The 15,731-nt window shown below is 39.7% G+C and overlaps 1 protein-coding gene across 2 annotated transcripts in view; it reads right to left on the bottom strand.

Moving 5' to 3' along the window:
* fam222b (family with sequence similarity 222 member B) overlaps window positions 1-13,927 on the bottom strand; it is a 17,662-nt gene extending 3,735 nt beyond the window's left edge. The window contains exons 1-3 of one of the 2 annotated variants that reach the window (XM_062959009.1): window positions 13,794-13,927; window positions 5,021-5,145; window positions 1-3,331 (exon numbers count right to left, since the gene is read on the bottom strand). The exon at window positions 1-3,331 is cut by the window's left edge and continues 3,735 nt beyond it. In XM_062959009.1, coding sequence (XP_062815079.1) covers window positions 1,824-3,331; window positions 5,021-5,102 — 1,590 coding nt within the window. In that variant the 5' untranslated portion in view covers window positions 5,103-5,145; window positions 13,794-13,927 and the 3' untranslated portion in view covers window positions 1-1,823. Of the gene's footprint in view, window positions 3,332-5,020; window positions 5,146-13,793 lie in introns of those variants that run through there. The other variant, XM_062959010.1, reaches the window with a different exon arrangement.
* Between the last annotated feature and the right edge of the window lie 1,804 nt (window positions 13,928-15,731).

The following is a 15,731-nucleotide window of genomic DNA, read 5'->3' as shown; positions in this document are numbered from 1 at the left end:
GTGGAGATAGGCATGACTGCCTGGAGCGCCGTTACCTTCCCGCCGGAACTGTACCTATTGATTTACTCACATCTGCCTGTTTTCAAACTGCTAGTTTGGCAGAAGCTGGGGCTAACAGCGGGTGCTCACTCCAGATTTGAACCTGCGACCTTTCGGTCCGCAAGTTCAGCAGCTCAGCATTTTGACACGCTGTGCCACCTGATGGAAAATACATTATTTATTTATGAAAATAATAATAATAATAATAATAATAATAATAATAAATAATGAATACTTGTTGGCTTGTGTTATTGGCTCAGAATGTGAGCAGACCCTTCTCTTTCCATCTATTTTACCAAAATGCGACTAAATCCATATATATATTTTTTTTGCTTAGAACAAGGGCAAGCCTCAACTTAATCTATTCTCTCAAAACGATAGTAAATCTATTTTCTCAACCCATTTCCACCTACAGTAGAGTCTCACTTATCCAAGCCTCACTTATCCAAGTTTCTGGATTATCCAAGCCATTTTTGTAGTCAATGTTTTCAATATATTTTGGTGCTAAATTAATAAATACAGTAATTACAACATAACATTACTGCGTATTGAAGTACTTTTTCTGTCAAATTTGTTGTACAACATTATGTTTGAGTGCTTAATTTATAAAATCATAACCTGATTTGGTGTTTAATAGGCTTTTCCTTAATCCCTCCTTATTGTCCAAGATATTCGCTTATCCAAGCTTCTGCCGGCCCGTTTAGCTTGGATAAGTGAGACTACTATAAATCTATTTTCTCAACCCATTTCCACCTATTTTCTCAAGACCAAGGGAAACCAATTTCCACCGATTCACACAGTGCGAGGGTAAACCTGCTTCCATCCTTTTCCCATTTATTTGAACAGACAGCATTAATTAATTAATCTACATTAATTAGTAGATCCCCAGATGTTTCGGCCTTCAACTCCCAGAAATAGCTGGGATTTCTGGGATTTCAAGGCCAAAACATCTGGGGACTCACAGCTTGAGAATTATTATTATTATTATTATTTATGAGAACCACTGCTCTAGAGTACGTTGTAAAACCAAAACATTTGGGGACTCACAGCTTGAGAACCACTGCTCTAGAGGACGTTGTAAGGCCAAAACATCTGGGGACTCACAGCTTGAGAATTATTATTATTATTTATGAGAACCACTGCTCTAGAGGACGTTGTTAAGGCCAAAACATCTGGGGACTCACAGCTTGAGAATTATTATTATTATTATTTATGAGAACCACTGCTCTAGAGGACGTTGTAAGGCCAAAACATCTGGGGACTCACAGCTTGAGAATTATTATTATTATTATTTATGAGAACCACTGCTCTAGAGGACGTTGTCTCTTGTTCTGTCACATGCAGGATGTTCTTGGCTATCAAAGGAGGGGATGGACTCAAAATGTCATGACAAAACTCAAGGCTAATGATAACGATCACCGAAGTTTGCATCTTAAAAAACAAGGCGATAAATCTCAAAAGGATTCACACGGCCACGTGCTTTGCTTATTAATTCAAATGAAGTCTAACTAACCCCCTATATCACTTTTTAAAATTCCTTAACACAGGCATGGGCAAATGTGGGCCTGCTGGATGTTTTGGACTGCGACTCCCATCATTCCTAACAGCCTCAGGCCCCTTCCTTTTCCCCCTCCGCCGCTTACGCGGCGGAGGGGGAAAAGGAAAGGGCCTGAGGCTGTTAGGAATGATGGGAGCCGCAGTCCAAAACATCCAGAGGGAGGACCCAAGTTTGCCTATGTCTGCCTTGACATGTGTCAGTAAGAACCAACCGGCTTGGGCGGCCTTTATCTATACCCTGGGTGCTGAATATGAAGGCTTCGGCTGTCGGCGGGTTCGGCGGGCGCCCGGTTCATGGCGGGGCGCCCCGCTTTGCCCAGCGCCATCCCTCCCGGCGGTGGTGGAGCAGGCTCCCGGAGGCAGGGATGATGCTGGAAGTCCCCGCCGCTCAGGTACTCCATGGCCGGCATCCCGCCGTTGTTGTTCCCGCCGTTGGGGGCCGCTCGGTAGTGCTGTCCGGCCGGGCAGTCTATGGCTCCGTGGAAAGGCATGGCCAGGTCCTGGGAGCCCGAGCTGTCGCTGTTCGGGGTGGGCAGAATGTTATTCCACAGGGGTGGGAAGTAATGCCCGTTGGCGTACGGGAGGCCGTTGACCGGCGGCGACGGGGTGGGCTTCTCCAGCGGCGGCTTCACGTTGAACGGCTGGCCCATGCACAGTTCCACGGGGTATCCGCCGGGGACCTTGCCGCCGAAACCCTGCTGCTCCCGGGGTCCGGGGGGCTTCCCCATCAACCCCATGGTTTCACCACCCCCGCCGCCTCCGCCGCACATTTGCTGCAAGTGTGAGAGTTGGTGGTGGTTCCAAGCTGCGGCCACCGCCTGCTTCATGTCGCTTTGGTACGCGGACGGAGGGCCGGCCCTGTGGTCGTTGACCCCGCAGGAAGGCATGTGCGCCGAGACCCGGGTGCTGGCGCTGATCAGGAGGTTGCGGCTGATGGGGCTGGGGTTGGCGATCTGCCCCTCGCAGACTGAGGTAGCGCTGGAGCCTGCCCGGGCCTGGCAGAACTGGTTGATCTGGTGGACGATGCTGCTCAGGTCCGGCGGCTGGCTCTGTTGCAGCGTGGCGGCCATCGAGAGGGGGATAGTCGAGGTAGAGACGGTGACGTTCGGCGGGGCGTCCGCGTCCGACATCTTGCGGCCCCCGCCGTGCAAGGAAGGTGGTGGCGGCGGAGGTTGCTGCTGCGGGAGCAAGTGGTTTCCCGGGTGTTGCGGCGGCGGGAGCTGCGGCTGCAAAACCGCGTGCGCCATGCTCTGGGCGTGGAGATGTTGCTGCTGCTGCTGTTGTTGCTGCTGCTGATGCCGGGCCAAAGCCGCCACGGCCGCCGCCTGTTGCGGGTGGTGGCTTAAAGTGCTGGGTGCCGCGTAGGGGGGCGGGTTCATCATGGCTTCCGACGGGGCCAAGAGGCGGGAGGAGCTCCGGGTCCCGTCAAAGTCCTTGACGATGCCTTTGGCCGCGGGCCGGACGATGGCCAGGAGTCCCGTTTTGGTGGCGGCCTGCGGCAAGGAGGAGGAGGAGGAGGACGAAGACGAGGAGGAGGAGGGTGGGTAGGGGCTGTAGCGCTGCCCCGAGGTGTCCAGCCCGTTGACGGTGCGGCGGACGTGTTTCCGCTGCGGGACTTTGACGCTGTTGGGGAAAATTTTGATAGTCAGAGGGTGGTTGGCCACCTTCTTAGCATACGCGTCCAACTCGGCTGGAGTAGGGTGCTGTGCAGCTCTCATTTTCTGTGTAGTGTCCCCTGGTATTGTTTGGTGTTTGAGGAAGGGGAGAATAAAGAGAAACGGGAAGAAGAAGAGAAGGCGGGAAGGGCAAGGAGGAAGCAGACAGAGAGAGACAGAGGGGAGAAAGGCGGCAGAGAAAAAGAAGAGAGAGAGAGAAAGAGAAAAGCCATCAACACTGACTCCGCAAACAGCCAGTGCCTTCCCGCAAGAACAACAAAGGAGCCCACTTTCAACACATTGGGAGGAAAACCCCAAACTCGTAACAGAATTATCTAACCTCTGCATCACACATGGGACAATGTCAGCCCTCCAGGTGTTCTGGACTTCAACTCCCACAGTTTCTAACAGCCTAGCTGCCCCATTTCAGGACTAAGATATATATATATATATATCATCTCACATGCACACACCTCACATACATACATACACACACACATATTTATAAAATAGAGTTATTGTCAGAATTGGATCTCATTCTAGGACTCATATAGATTTTAAAAACATATACACGCAGTTATTTCCATTATTAGAACCCATCTTAGAACTGAAATATGTGTGTGTTTGTGTGTATGTGTGTGTGTGTATATATATATATATATGTATGTGTGTGTGTGTTTGTGTGTGTGTGTGTTTGTGTGTATATATATACACACACACACACATAAACACACAAATATGCAGTTATTTTCAGTACTGGATCCAATCCCAGGACTATAATATACATTTTTAATACTGTATATATATGTGTGTGTGTGTGTGTGTGTGTGTGGGCAGTTATTTCTATTATTAGTTCCCATCCTAGGATATATATATATATACACACACACACACATAAACACACAAATATGCAGTTATTTTCAGTACTGGATCCAATCCCAGGACTATAATATACATTTTTAATACTTTATATATATATGTGTGTGTGTGTGTGTGTGTGTGTGTGGGCAGTTATTTCTATTATTAGTTCCCATCCTAGGATATATATATATATGTGTGTGTGTGTGTGTGTGTGTATACATACACACACATATACACAGCTATTTTCAGTATTGGATCCCATTCTAGGAATAATATATAGATATAGATATATGCGCAGTTATTTGCAGTATTGGATTCTATCCCACTACTCGATATTTCCAATATTAGAACTCATCCTAGGGCTAAAATTTTATACACACACACACACAAACATAACTTAACACATACACAGTCATTTTCAATATTGGATACCATCCTAGGCATAATATGGTTAAAAAACAGATATATATCTTCTTCAGTCATTTTCAGTCCTAGCACTAAAAGATATAATGCATGTATGTATGTATATGTAGTTATTTTCTATATTGGAACCCATCCATACACAATGGTTTTCAATATACCAGGTAACACAATTTCTGTTCCTGGGTTATAAATGTTATTTCCTAACTGGTTCTATCATAAAAACATGGGAAATGTTTATGAAACTGCAAAAATATCTTGCAATAACACATTTAGCTCTAGTTTTCCAATGTATACCTCATAATTGAGTCTCGACCAATTCAACCTAGTTTGTGGCATCTACAGAAAAGGAAGTTTCTGGAGTAGAACAACTCCTTTCAAAGTAGGACCGCAGAATTAAACAGGAAATAATAGGGATAAATATGACCGTCCCAGGTGAATGCCACACAGATGGGGGGCCCAGAACATAACATCCGGGGGCCACTCACATTTCCGAAGTCCAGTGTTCATCTGCGGGTAAGAAAGCAGCGGGGAGGAGAGGTCGCTGGGTCCCGGGAGGCAGGCCAGCATGGCAGGAGGCCGCTAGCAGCTGGGGGCCGCCTTCCTCTGCGCGCTGGAAAAGAGGAAAGACAGGAAGCGGGTTAGAATCCAGCCTGTAGGGCTCCCTTGAGGCCATCCAGATGGGCCTGATCAAACAACGCCGGAAACAGCGCTGGGTAATCATTCTTCATTCTTCCAATGATGCACTTACTCTAAATTTCCTTCGTCTCGTAGCAATTAATTTAATTTACCGAATATAAGCCGATCCGAATATAAGCCAAGGCATCTAATTTTACCACCAAAAAAACTGGGAAATCATTGACTCGAGTATAAGCCGAGGGTGAGTAATGTCAGAAATAAAAATAGATACCAAAATGTTACATTAATTGAGGCATCAGTAGGTTAAATGTTTTTGAATATTTACATCAAGCTCTAATTTAAGGTAAGACTAACTCTGATTAAATCATTATTCTCATTTTTTCAATGTATCCTTTTAATAATAATAGAGTAAAATAATACATGTAATAATACAGTAGAGTCTCACTTATCCAACATAAACGGCCTGGCAGAACATTGGACAAGCGAATATGTTAGATAATAAGGAGAGATTAAGAAAAAGCCTATTAAACATCAGATTAGGTTATGATTTTACAAATTAAGCACCAAAACATCATGTTATACAACAAATCTGACAGAAAAAGTAGTTCAATACGCAGTAATGTTATGTTGTAATTACTGAATTTACCAAAATATCACGATGTATTGAAAACATTGACTACAAAAATGCGTTGGATAATCCAGAAACTTGGATAAGCGAGTGTTGGATAAGTGAGACTCTACTGTATTTACATCAAGCTCTAATTTAAGATAAGACTGTATAACTCTGATTAAATCATTATTCTCATCTTTTTCAATGTAAATGTGCTTATGTATTCTTTTAATAATAATAGAGTAAAATAATACATGTAATAATAATAATAAATACAGGAAAATAATACATGTAATAATAAATAGAGTAGAAAAAATGTAATAATAATATCAATGAATAAATGTATTAATAATAATAAAAATCGAGTAAAATAAATGTAATAATAGCAAGAATAATAGAGTAAAATAATAAATGTAATAATAATAGAGTAAAATGATAAATGTAATAATACCAATAGTAATAGAGAAAAATAATAAATGTACCATATATACTTGAGTATAAGCCAACTCGAATACAAGCCAACCAGGATCCTCACCCGAATATAAGCCGAGGGGGGCTTTTTTAGTCCTAAAAAGGGCTGAAAAACTAGGCTTATACTCGAGTATATACAGTACTTAAAGGTAGGCCTATAATTTCCTATAATATCCTATAAAGTTGGCCCTATAACATAATATGACGGTGGCCCTATAACTTCCTATAAAGGGGCCCTGTAACTTCCTACAAAGGTGACCCTATAACGTCCTATAAAGGTGGTCCTATCACTTCCTATACATGTGGCCCTTTAATGTCCTATGAAGATGGCCCTATACCATCCTATAAGCTCCTATAAAGGTGGCCCAACATCCTATAAAGGTGGTGGTATCTTACTATGAAAGTGTTCCTATAACTTCTTATGAAGATGGTCTTATAATTTCCTATAAAGGTGGCTCAGGTGGCCCTATAACATCCTATAATATAATATTGATAATAATATTATAATGGAATACAATGTTATACTACTAATAATACAATATAATAATATTAATTATATATTAAATGTACTATTACTAATATTATCATATAATGATATAGTACAATATAGTAATTTAATGCTTATATTGTGCTATGCTAATACCGTATATACTCGAGTATAAGCCGACCCAAATATAAGCCGAGGCACCTAATTTTACCACAAAAAAACTGGGAAAACATTGACTCCAGTATAATCCAAGATACCAATAAAATTACATTAATTGAGGCATCAGTAATTTAAATGTTTTTGAATCTTTACATCAAACTGTAATTTAAGATAGTACTGTTCAACTGATTAAATCATTATTTTCATCTTCTTCAATGTAAATGTGCTTATGTATCCTTTCAACAATAATAAAGTGAAATAATAAATGTAATAATAGAGCAAAATAATAAATGTATTAATAATAATAAAAATAGAGTAAAATAAATGTAAAAGTAACAACAATAGAGTAAAATAATAAATGTAACAATACCAATAATAATAGAGAAAAATAATAAATATACCATATATACTTGATTATAAGCCAACCTGAATATAAGCCCACCATGATCCTCACCAGAGTATAAGCCGAGGAGGTTTTTTTTTTCAGTCCTAAAAAAGGGCTGAAAAACTAGGCTTATACTCAAGTATATACAGTAATATACTGTATGTTCATTTGATTTGTAAGCTGCTCTGAGTCCCCTTCGGGGTGAGAAGAGCAGGATATAAATGTATAAATATATAAAATAATATAAAGGTGGCCCTATAACATAATATGAAGGTGGCCCTATAACTTCCTATAAAGACGCCCTGTAAATTCCCACAAAGGTGACCCTAAAACTTCCTGTAAAGGTGGCTTTACAACTTCCTATAAAGGCGGCTCTGTAACATCCTATAAAGGTGGTCCTACAGCTTACTATAAAGGTATGCCCAATAACATCCCATAATTGGTACTATAACTTTCTACGCATGTGATACTATAACTCTCAATGGCTTCCCATTCTTACCCTGTTCTTTGCAAGCCCAAAATGGAAAGAAGAAAGGACAGCTAGACAGAAAGAGAAGCCATCAACGGAACTGGCTTTTCCAGCCAGGCGCAAAGGAGATGAAAAAAGGGGGAAAGGCCTTCAAGCAAAGGACAGGAATGGAAGCCGCCACTGCGCCGTTTTAATAAAAGCAAAAGGACACAAAGGCCCTCAAGGCCCAAAAGCGAGGAATTTTCCGAGGACACGGTCTGTGTGCAAAGGCTGCTTCTTTAAAGGGGTCAGAAAGGAGGAAAAGGACACAAAATGAGAGTCGGAAGGGACCTCAAAGGATATCTAGCCTAGACTACTATGCTCTCTCTGGACTGCCTTAATTTTATTGGCTAATGTTTAAATTTTTAAATTGTGCATGTTTTAGTCTACTGCTGTGTTTTATACTGCTACTGTTTTTATTCGGGCTTGGCCCCATGTAAGCCGCCCTGAGTCCCCTTTGGGGAGATAGAGGCGGGGTATAAAAATAAAGTTATTATTATTATTATTATTAATTGCAGAAATCGCAAACACACAAAGCCAACCAAGAATCTCCTAACTGGTATAAAATAATCAAGTCAACCTTACCCACAGTTTTTATTTATCTATGCCCAATAAAATAGGCATTTTCTAGGTCTTCCAGTGCAACTCCATGGCATCCAAAGCCCTTCGTTTCACTCTTATCCATGGTTCAATTTATCCAAACCATATCCTTTCCAGACACTTTCTAGGATCTCCAATACAACTCTGTGATACTCAAGGACTGGAAGTCCTTCATCTCAATGGGGTTCATTGTAAACCACAGCTTCATTGTGTTGTCGAAGGCTTTCATGGCCGGGATCACAGGGTTGTTGTATGTATTCCAGGCTGTATGGCCATGTTCCAGAAGTACACAACCTCACAACCTCTGGGGATGCCTGCCATAGATGTGGGCGAAACGTCAGGAGAGAATACTTCTGGAACATGGCCATACAGCCCGGAATACATATAACAACCCCACAGCTTCATTCATGAACATCCAATGAAATATGTCCCTTCAAGGCATTTTCTAAGCCCTCCAGGATGGTTCATATGGTATTTTGGGACCAAATCGCCTTCATTTTAATAGGAGTTTGGAATTATCCATAATTTTGGATCTCTGGCAATGTATTCCTCAACACAAGGGTAACAACAACAACAGCAACAGCAGCAGAGAATCATAAATCTGGAAGAGGATCCTAAGGGCCATCCAGTTCAACCCCTTTCTGCCATAAATAACAATTATTATTATTATTATATTAATAATTAATAATTAATTATTAATAATAATAATTATCAGATGGCTAAAATGGGGCCAAGACCAATAAAGGAAGACACCATCCGATCCCTCCCAACAGATGGCTCATACAGCCTCTGTTGTTGTATATTTTCCGGGCTGTATGGCCATGTTCCAGAAGTATTCTCTCCTGACGTTTCGCCCACATCTATGGCAGGCATCCTCAGAGTTTGTGAGAGAATATATGAGGAGCGAATACTTCTGGAACATGGCCATACAGCCCGGAAAACATACAACAACGTGATCCCGGCCATGAAAGCCTTCGACAATACAGCCTCTGCTTAATAATAATAATAATAATAATAATAGACATTGACAAAATTACGATCTGCCAACTGCAAAAGGCCACCCTACTAGGATCTGCACACATCATCCGAAAATACATCACACAGTCCTAGATACTTGGGAAGTGCCCGACTTGTGATTTTGTGATACGAAATCCAGCATGTCTATCTTGTTTGCTGTGTCATAATAAAATAATAATAATAATAATAACAACATATCCTACAAAGACACAGGGGCCATACAATTATGATGAGGATAATAACAATAACAACAATAACACATTTCTGACAACATATCATCCAAGGACACAGGAGCCATACTGTAGTAGTAGTAATAGTAGTAGTAGTAGTAATAATAATAATAATAATAATAATAATAATGAATTTCTGGTGACATATCCTCCAAAGATACAGAGGTCTTACTGTAATATTAGCCATTATTATTATTATTATTATTATTATCATCTATGGTACTTTCATTCGGACATTTTGTCTGTCCATTTCAAAGATACAGTAGTTTCACTTATCCAAGCTAAATGGGCCGGCAGAACCTTGGATAAGCGAATATCTTGGATAATAAGGAGTGATTAAGGAAAAGCCTATTAAACATCAAATTAGGTTATGAATTTACAAATTAAGCACCAAAACATCATGTTATACAACAAATTTGACAGAAAAAGTAGTTCAATACACAGAAATGTTATGTTGTAATTACTGTATTTACGAATTTGGCACCAAAATATCATGATATATTGAAAACATTCACTACAAAAAATGCATTGGATAATCCAGAACCTTGGATAAGCGAGTCTTGGATAAGTGAGACTCTACTGTATTTTTAAAACTGCATTATCTGATACCTTTACATTCTGTCTTCCTCCAAATGTGGGCCACTAACATATTTAAAAGCATCTAGAATGAATGCAATCTGACCCCGTTTTAATTGCTATGGAATCATGGGAGCTGTCATTCAATGCGGCGTCAGCCCTCTTTGGCAGAAAAAGTCTCATACAACTACAACTCCCAGAATCCCATAGCATAGAGCCATTGTGGTTAAAGCAGTATCAAACTGCATTAATTATACAGCGCAGATGCACCCGATATCCCTTTGCTGACATTTTGTCCCTGTTTCTCAACCAAAATGGAGGGCAGTGCCTTTAAGGCCTCAAAAAAAGATCGCAGTGATGTTTACTGATATTATAATATTTATGCTTTGTGTTGGGATTTTTTTTAAGGCCTTGAATTTGAAGGACTAATGGGTCGGAAAAGAGGATCATTTGGGAGCTGAAAATGAAACACTTGACCAGAAACAGGCTGTTTGGGGGGCTCCAAAGGAAAGAAAATAATAATAATAATAATTATTATTATGGTATAGTATACAGAAAGAAGGCCATTTGGGGGGCTCCCAATGAAAGTGAATTAGGGCTTTTAAGGGATTCTGAGTCACAAAAAACAGAGTTATAGGGGGGCTCCCAATGAAACTAAATAGGAATACTAGGAGGCTCCCAATATTAATAATATTATAATACAATATTATACTAATTAATAATACATTATACTAATTAATTATACATTATATATTATATGTAATATTACTAATAATATTACCATACAATTATATAGTACAACATAGTAATTTAATTGCTTATATTGTGCTATGCTAACAATATATTGTATGTACATTTGATTTGTAAGCCGCTCTGAGTCCCTTTCGGGGTGAGAAGAGCAGGATATAAATGTAGTAAATAAATAGTAGTAAATAAATGAAAGAGACAAATTATTATTATTATTATTGACACAATGACATAGTATGACACAGCAAACAAGATAGATATGCTGGATATTATTATTATTATTGGGCTGCTGTGTGTTTTCTAAGCTCTCTGGCCATGTTCCAGAAGCATTCTCTCCTGATGTTTTGCCCACATCTATGGCAGGCATTCTCAGAGGTTGTGAGATTTGTTGGAAACGAGGCAAGTGGGGCTTATATATCTGTGGAAAGTCCAGGGTGGGAGAAAGAACTCTTGTCTGTCTGAGGCAAATGCGAATGTTGACGCTTCAAAGCCTGGCTGCTTCCTGCTTGGGGGAATCCTTTGTTGGAGGTGTTAATTGGTGTTAACCTAACTGTTTCCTGTTGGGAATTACCCTGTTTTCTGAGTGTTGTTCTTAACTGAGTCCTGATTCTAGTTTTTTAATACTAGTTGCCAAATATTGTTCATTTTCATGGTTTCCTTTTTGTTGAAATTGTCCACATGCTTATGGATTTCAATGGCTTCCCTGTGTAGACAGACATGGTGATTGTTAAGAGTGGTCCAGCATTTCTGTGTTCTCATTTTTTCCCCCGTGTCAGAATCGACTTGAGAAACTGCAAGTCGCTTCTGGAATGATTGAACTGGCTGTCTGCAAGGACGTTGCCCAGGGGATGTTTTGATGTTTTTACAATCCTTCTGGGAGGCTTCTCTCATGTCCTCATATGGAGTTGATAGAGGGAGCTCATCTGCGCTCTCCCCCAGGTTGGATTCGAACTGGCAACCTTCAGGTAGGCAACCCAACCTTGAGGTCATCAGTCCTGCCAGCACAAGGGTTTAACACACTGCGCCACAGGGAGCTCCAATAATATGTTTCCAAATAATATGCTGTGTCCAGGTTGATTCATGAAGTGCTCTGCATTGGCTGACTTCTCTGGTTGAATTAGTCTGAAGGCTTTTCGTATTCCTTGATTCGTGTTCCCAGGCAGGAAGCAGCCAGGCTTCGAATCTGCAAGGCCATTCAATGCTAATCAAGATGGCCATTTGTAACATTCACACCTCAATTTAAGAACAACAATAATAATAATATATAGAAAGGTGGCTACTGGGGGCTCCAAAATGAAAGAGAAAATACAACTACAATAATAATATATAGAAAGGTGGCTACTGGGGGCTCCAAAATGAAAGAGAAAATATAATAATAATAACAATAATAATAATAAACAGAAAGGCGGCTATTGGGGCTCCAAATGAAAAAATATAATAATAATAATAATAATAATGAGAAAGAAGGCTATTGGGGGCTCCAAATGAAAGAGAAAATATAGTAATAATAATAATAGTACAGTCCTAGACACTTGGGAAGTGTTCGACTTGTGATTTTGTGATACGAAATCCAACATATATATCTTGTTTGCTCTGTCATAATAAAATAACAATAACAATAATAATAATAATAATAATAATAATAATAATAATAATAAACAGAAAGAAGGCTATTGGGGGCTCCAAATGAAAAATATAATAATAATAATATACAGAAAGAAGGCTATTGGAGGCTCCAAACGAAAAATAAAATATAATAATAATAATAATATACAGAAAGGCTACTGGAGGCTCCAAATGAAAGAGAAAATACAACAACAACAATAATAATCAGAAAGGCAGCTATTGGGGGCTCCAAATGAAAGAAATATAATAGTATTATACAGAGAGAAGGCTATTGGGGGCTCTAAATGAAAGAAATATAATAATAATATACAGATGGAAGGCTATTGGGGGCTCCAAATGAAAGAAATATAGTAATAATCTATAGCGGGAAGGCTATTGGAGGCTCCAAATTAAAAATAAAATATAATAATAATAGTAATATACAGATGGAAGGCTATTGGGGGCTCTAAATGAAATATAATAATTTACAGAAAGAAGGCTATTGGGGCTCCAAATGAAAGAAATATAATAATAATATACAGAAAGGCGGCTATTGGGGGCTCCAAATGAAAGAAATATAATAATAATATATAGATGGAAGGCTATTGGAGGCTCCAAATTAAAAATATAATAATAATAATAATAATAATAATAATATACAGAAAGGAGGCTATTGGGAGCTCCAAATGAAAGAAATATAATAGTATTATACAGAGGGAAGGCTATTGGGGGCTCTAAATGAAAGAAATATAATAATAATATACAGAGGGAAGGCTATTGGGGGCTCCAAATGAAAGAAATATAATAGTATTATACAGAGGGAAGGCTATTGGGGGCTCTAAATGAAAGAAATATAATAATAATATACAGAGGGAAGGCTATTGGGGGCTCCAAATGAAAGAAATATAATAATAATATACAGATGGAAGCCTATTGGGGGCTCCAAATGAAAGAAATATAATAGTATTATACAGAGGGAAGGCTATTGGGGGCTCTGAATGAAATACTAAAATATAATAATGCCCTTCTGCAGGGAGAAGGCTGTTGGGCCTTCAAGAGAAAGTGAGGCCTACTAAGGCCCAGGAGAGCCAAGCCACGGCCTGGAGGCCCCTCAGCTCCTGGGTTCATTCACGGCCTCCGTTCTCCACCCTTCCCCCAAGGGGCCCCAGGGCTGTGGGGGGCGCTTAGGCCGAAGGAGAGGCGGTTGGGGCCGCGTCCTTCCCTCACCGTCCGGCCCTCATGGCGCCGCCGCCGCGCTCCGCCGCCGTCGGGCCCCCTTCTCCTCGAGCCGGCTCGGCCGCTCCCCAAAGCCCCCTCCTGCGCATGCGCCGCGACGCCCGGCACGCACGCCCGTGACGCAGCCGCCGGCTCTGGCCTCCCCCACGCCACGCTGGCCACGCCCCCTCCGGGACAAAGAGACCAGAGCAAAAGGGGAGCATACACACTTCCGGATCCACAGCGACCCTATGGGTGTCCAGGACATAGAGGTTTCCTCATATTGACATCTTTATGTGCATAGTAGATTGTTTTATCTGAATTGTTGTTTTTACATTGTTTTTAGGCATTGAATTTTTGCCTATTTACTGTAAGCCGCTTTGAGTCTCCTCGGAGAGAAAGGCGGGGTAAAAGTTATGTAAATAATAAATCTATATATATAAAAGAGTGATAGCATCAAGGCAGCGGACAAAACAACAAAAGTAAACACCCCACAACCTTGAAAATTGACATCACAACCCCTCATCCATGCCTCTAGGTTGATACAACAAAAAGAAAAGAAAAATAAATTCCTAATTAGAGGGAGAGGAATAATTGTTTTTATCCAATTGCTGCCAGTTAGAAGGCTAAGCTCAGCTCACTTGGTCTCCTAGCAACCCACTCAGCCCAGGGGACCCTTTACCTTAACTACCACCAATTCCTCAATACTTTATTTCCCATACCACGATACTTCGCCACAGCAACGCGTGGCCGGGCACAGCTAGTAAATAAATAAAATAATATACATACATAACGTTCATATGCCTCAGTACCTGGTTAATATATATTTTTATCCATCAGTACTGTTTTAATCTTTGTACTATACATGTATTTTATATATACACACACTACATATGTGTATTATGTGTGTGTGTATATATATATTATTATTTTATTTTATTGTATGGCACAGCAAACAAGATAGACATGCTGGATTTCGTATCACAAAATCACAAGTCGAACACTTCCCAAGTGTCTAGGACTGTGTAATGTATTTTTGGATTATTATTATTATTGTATGACATAGTAAACAAGATAGATATGCTGGATTTCGTATCACAAAATCACAAGTCGAACACTTCCCAAGTGTCTAGGACTGTGTAATGTATTTTCGGATGATGCGCGAAGATCCCAGTCGGGTGGCCTTTTGCAACTGGCAGATCGTAATTTTGTCAATGTACATATGTGTATTATGTGTGTGTATATTATTATCATCATCATCATCATCATCATCATCATCATCTGCATTTCTATACTGCTTTTCTCACCCCTGGGGGGACTCAAAGCGGTTTACAACATGATAAATGGCAAAATTCAATGCCTTACATATATAATAATATATCACATATTTAAATCAAAAACATACAACTGTAGATTAAAACAATAAAAACTATAAAAACTATAATATATATATAAAATATATCTTTATCTACAAGTATTGTTTTAAAGTTTGTACTATACACGTAATATATATATATATATGCACAACATATGTGTGTGTGTATATATATATATATAATGTATCCATATTTATCAATATTGTTATCTTCATATTATATACACACTACATATGTGTATCATGTGTGTATATGTACACAATGTATTCATATCTACTAATTATGTTTTAATCTTTGTACTATAGATGTATTATATATACACACACACTACATATGTGTATGTGTGTTTGCATATATATATCGATATAATGTATCCATATCTCAGCATTGTTTTATACTACATGTGTGTGTATATAATGTATCCTTATCTATCAGTATTGTTTTAATCTTTGTACTATACATTATAAATATTACATATGTGTATTATAGATATGTGTGTGTATAAACACCCAGATAAACACAAGACTATACAAAACATACATACACATATCTATATACACACACTACATATATG

Source organism: Anolis carolinensis, unplaced genomic scaffold (genome assembly GCF_035594765.1).
Source record: "Anolis carolinensis isolate JA03-04 unplaced genomic scaffold, rAnoCar3.1.pri scaffold_7, whole genome shotgun sequence".
In the NCBI taxonomy this organism is placed as follows: domain Eukaryota; kingdom Metazoa; phylum Chordata; class Lepidosauria; order Squamata; family Dactyloidae; genus Anolis; species Anolis carolinensis.
The sequence above is the reverse complement of the archived record's forward strand: the minus strand, read 5'-3'. Positions and strand labels throughout refer to the sequence as shown.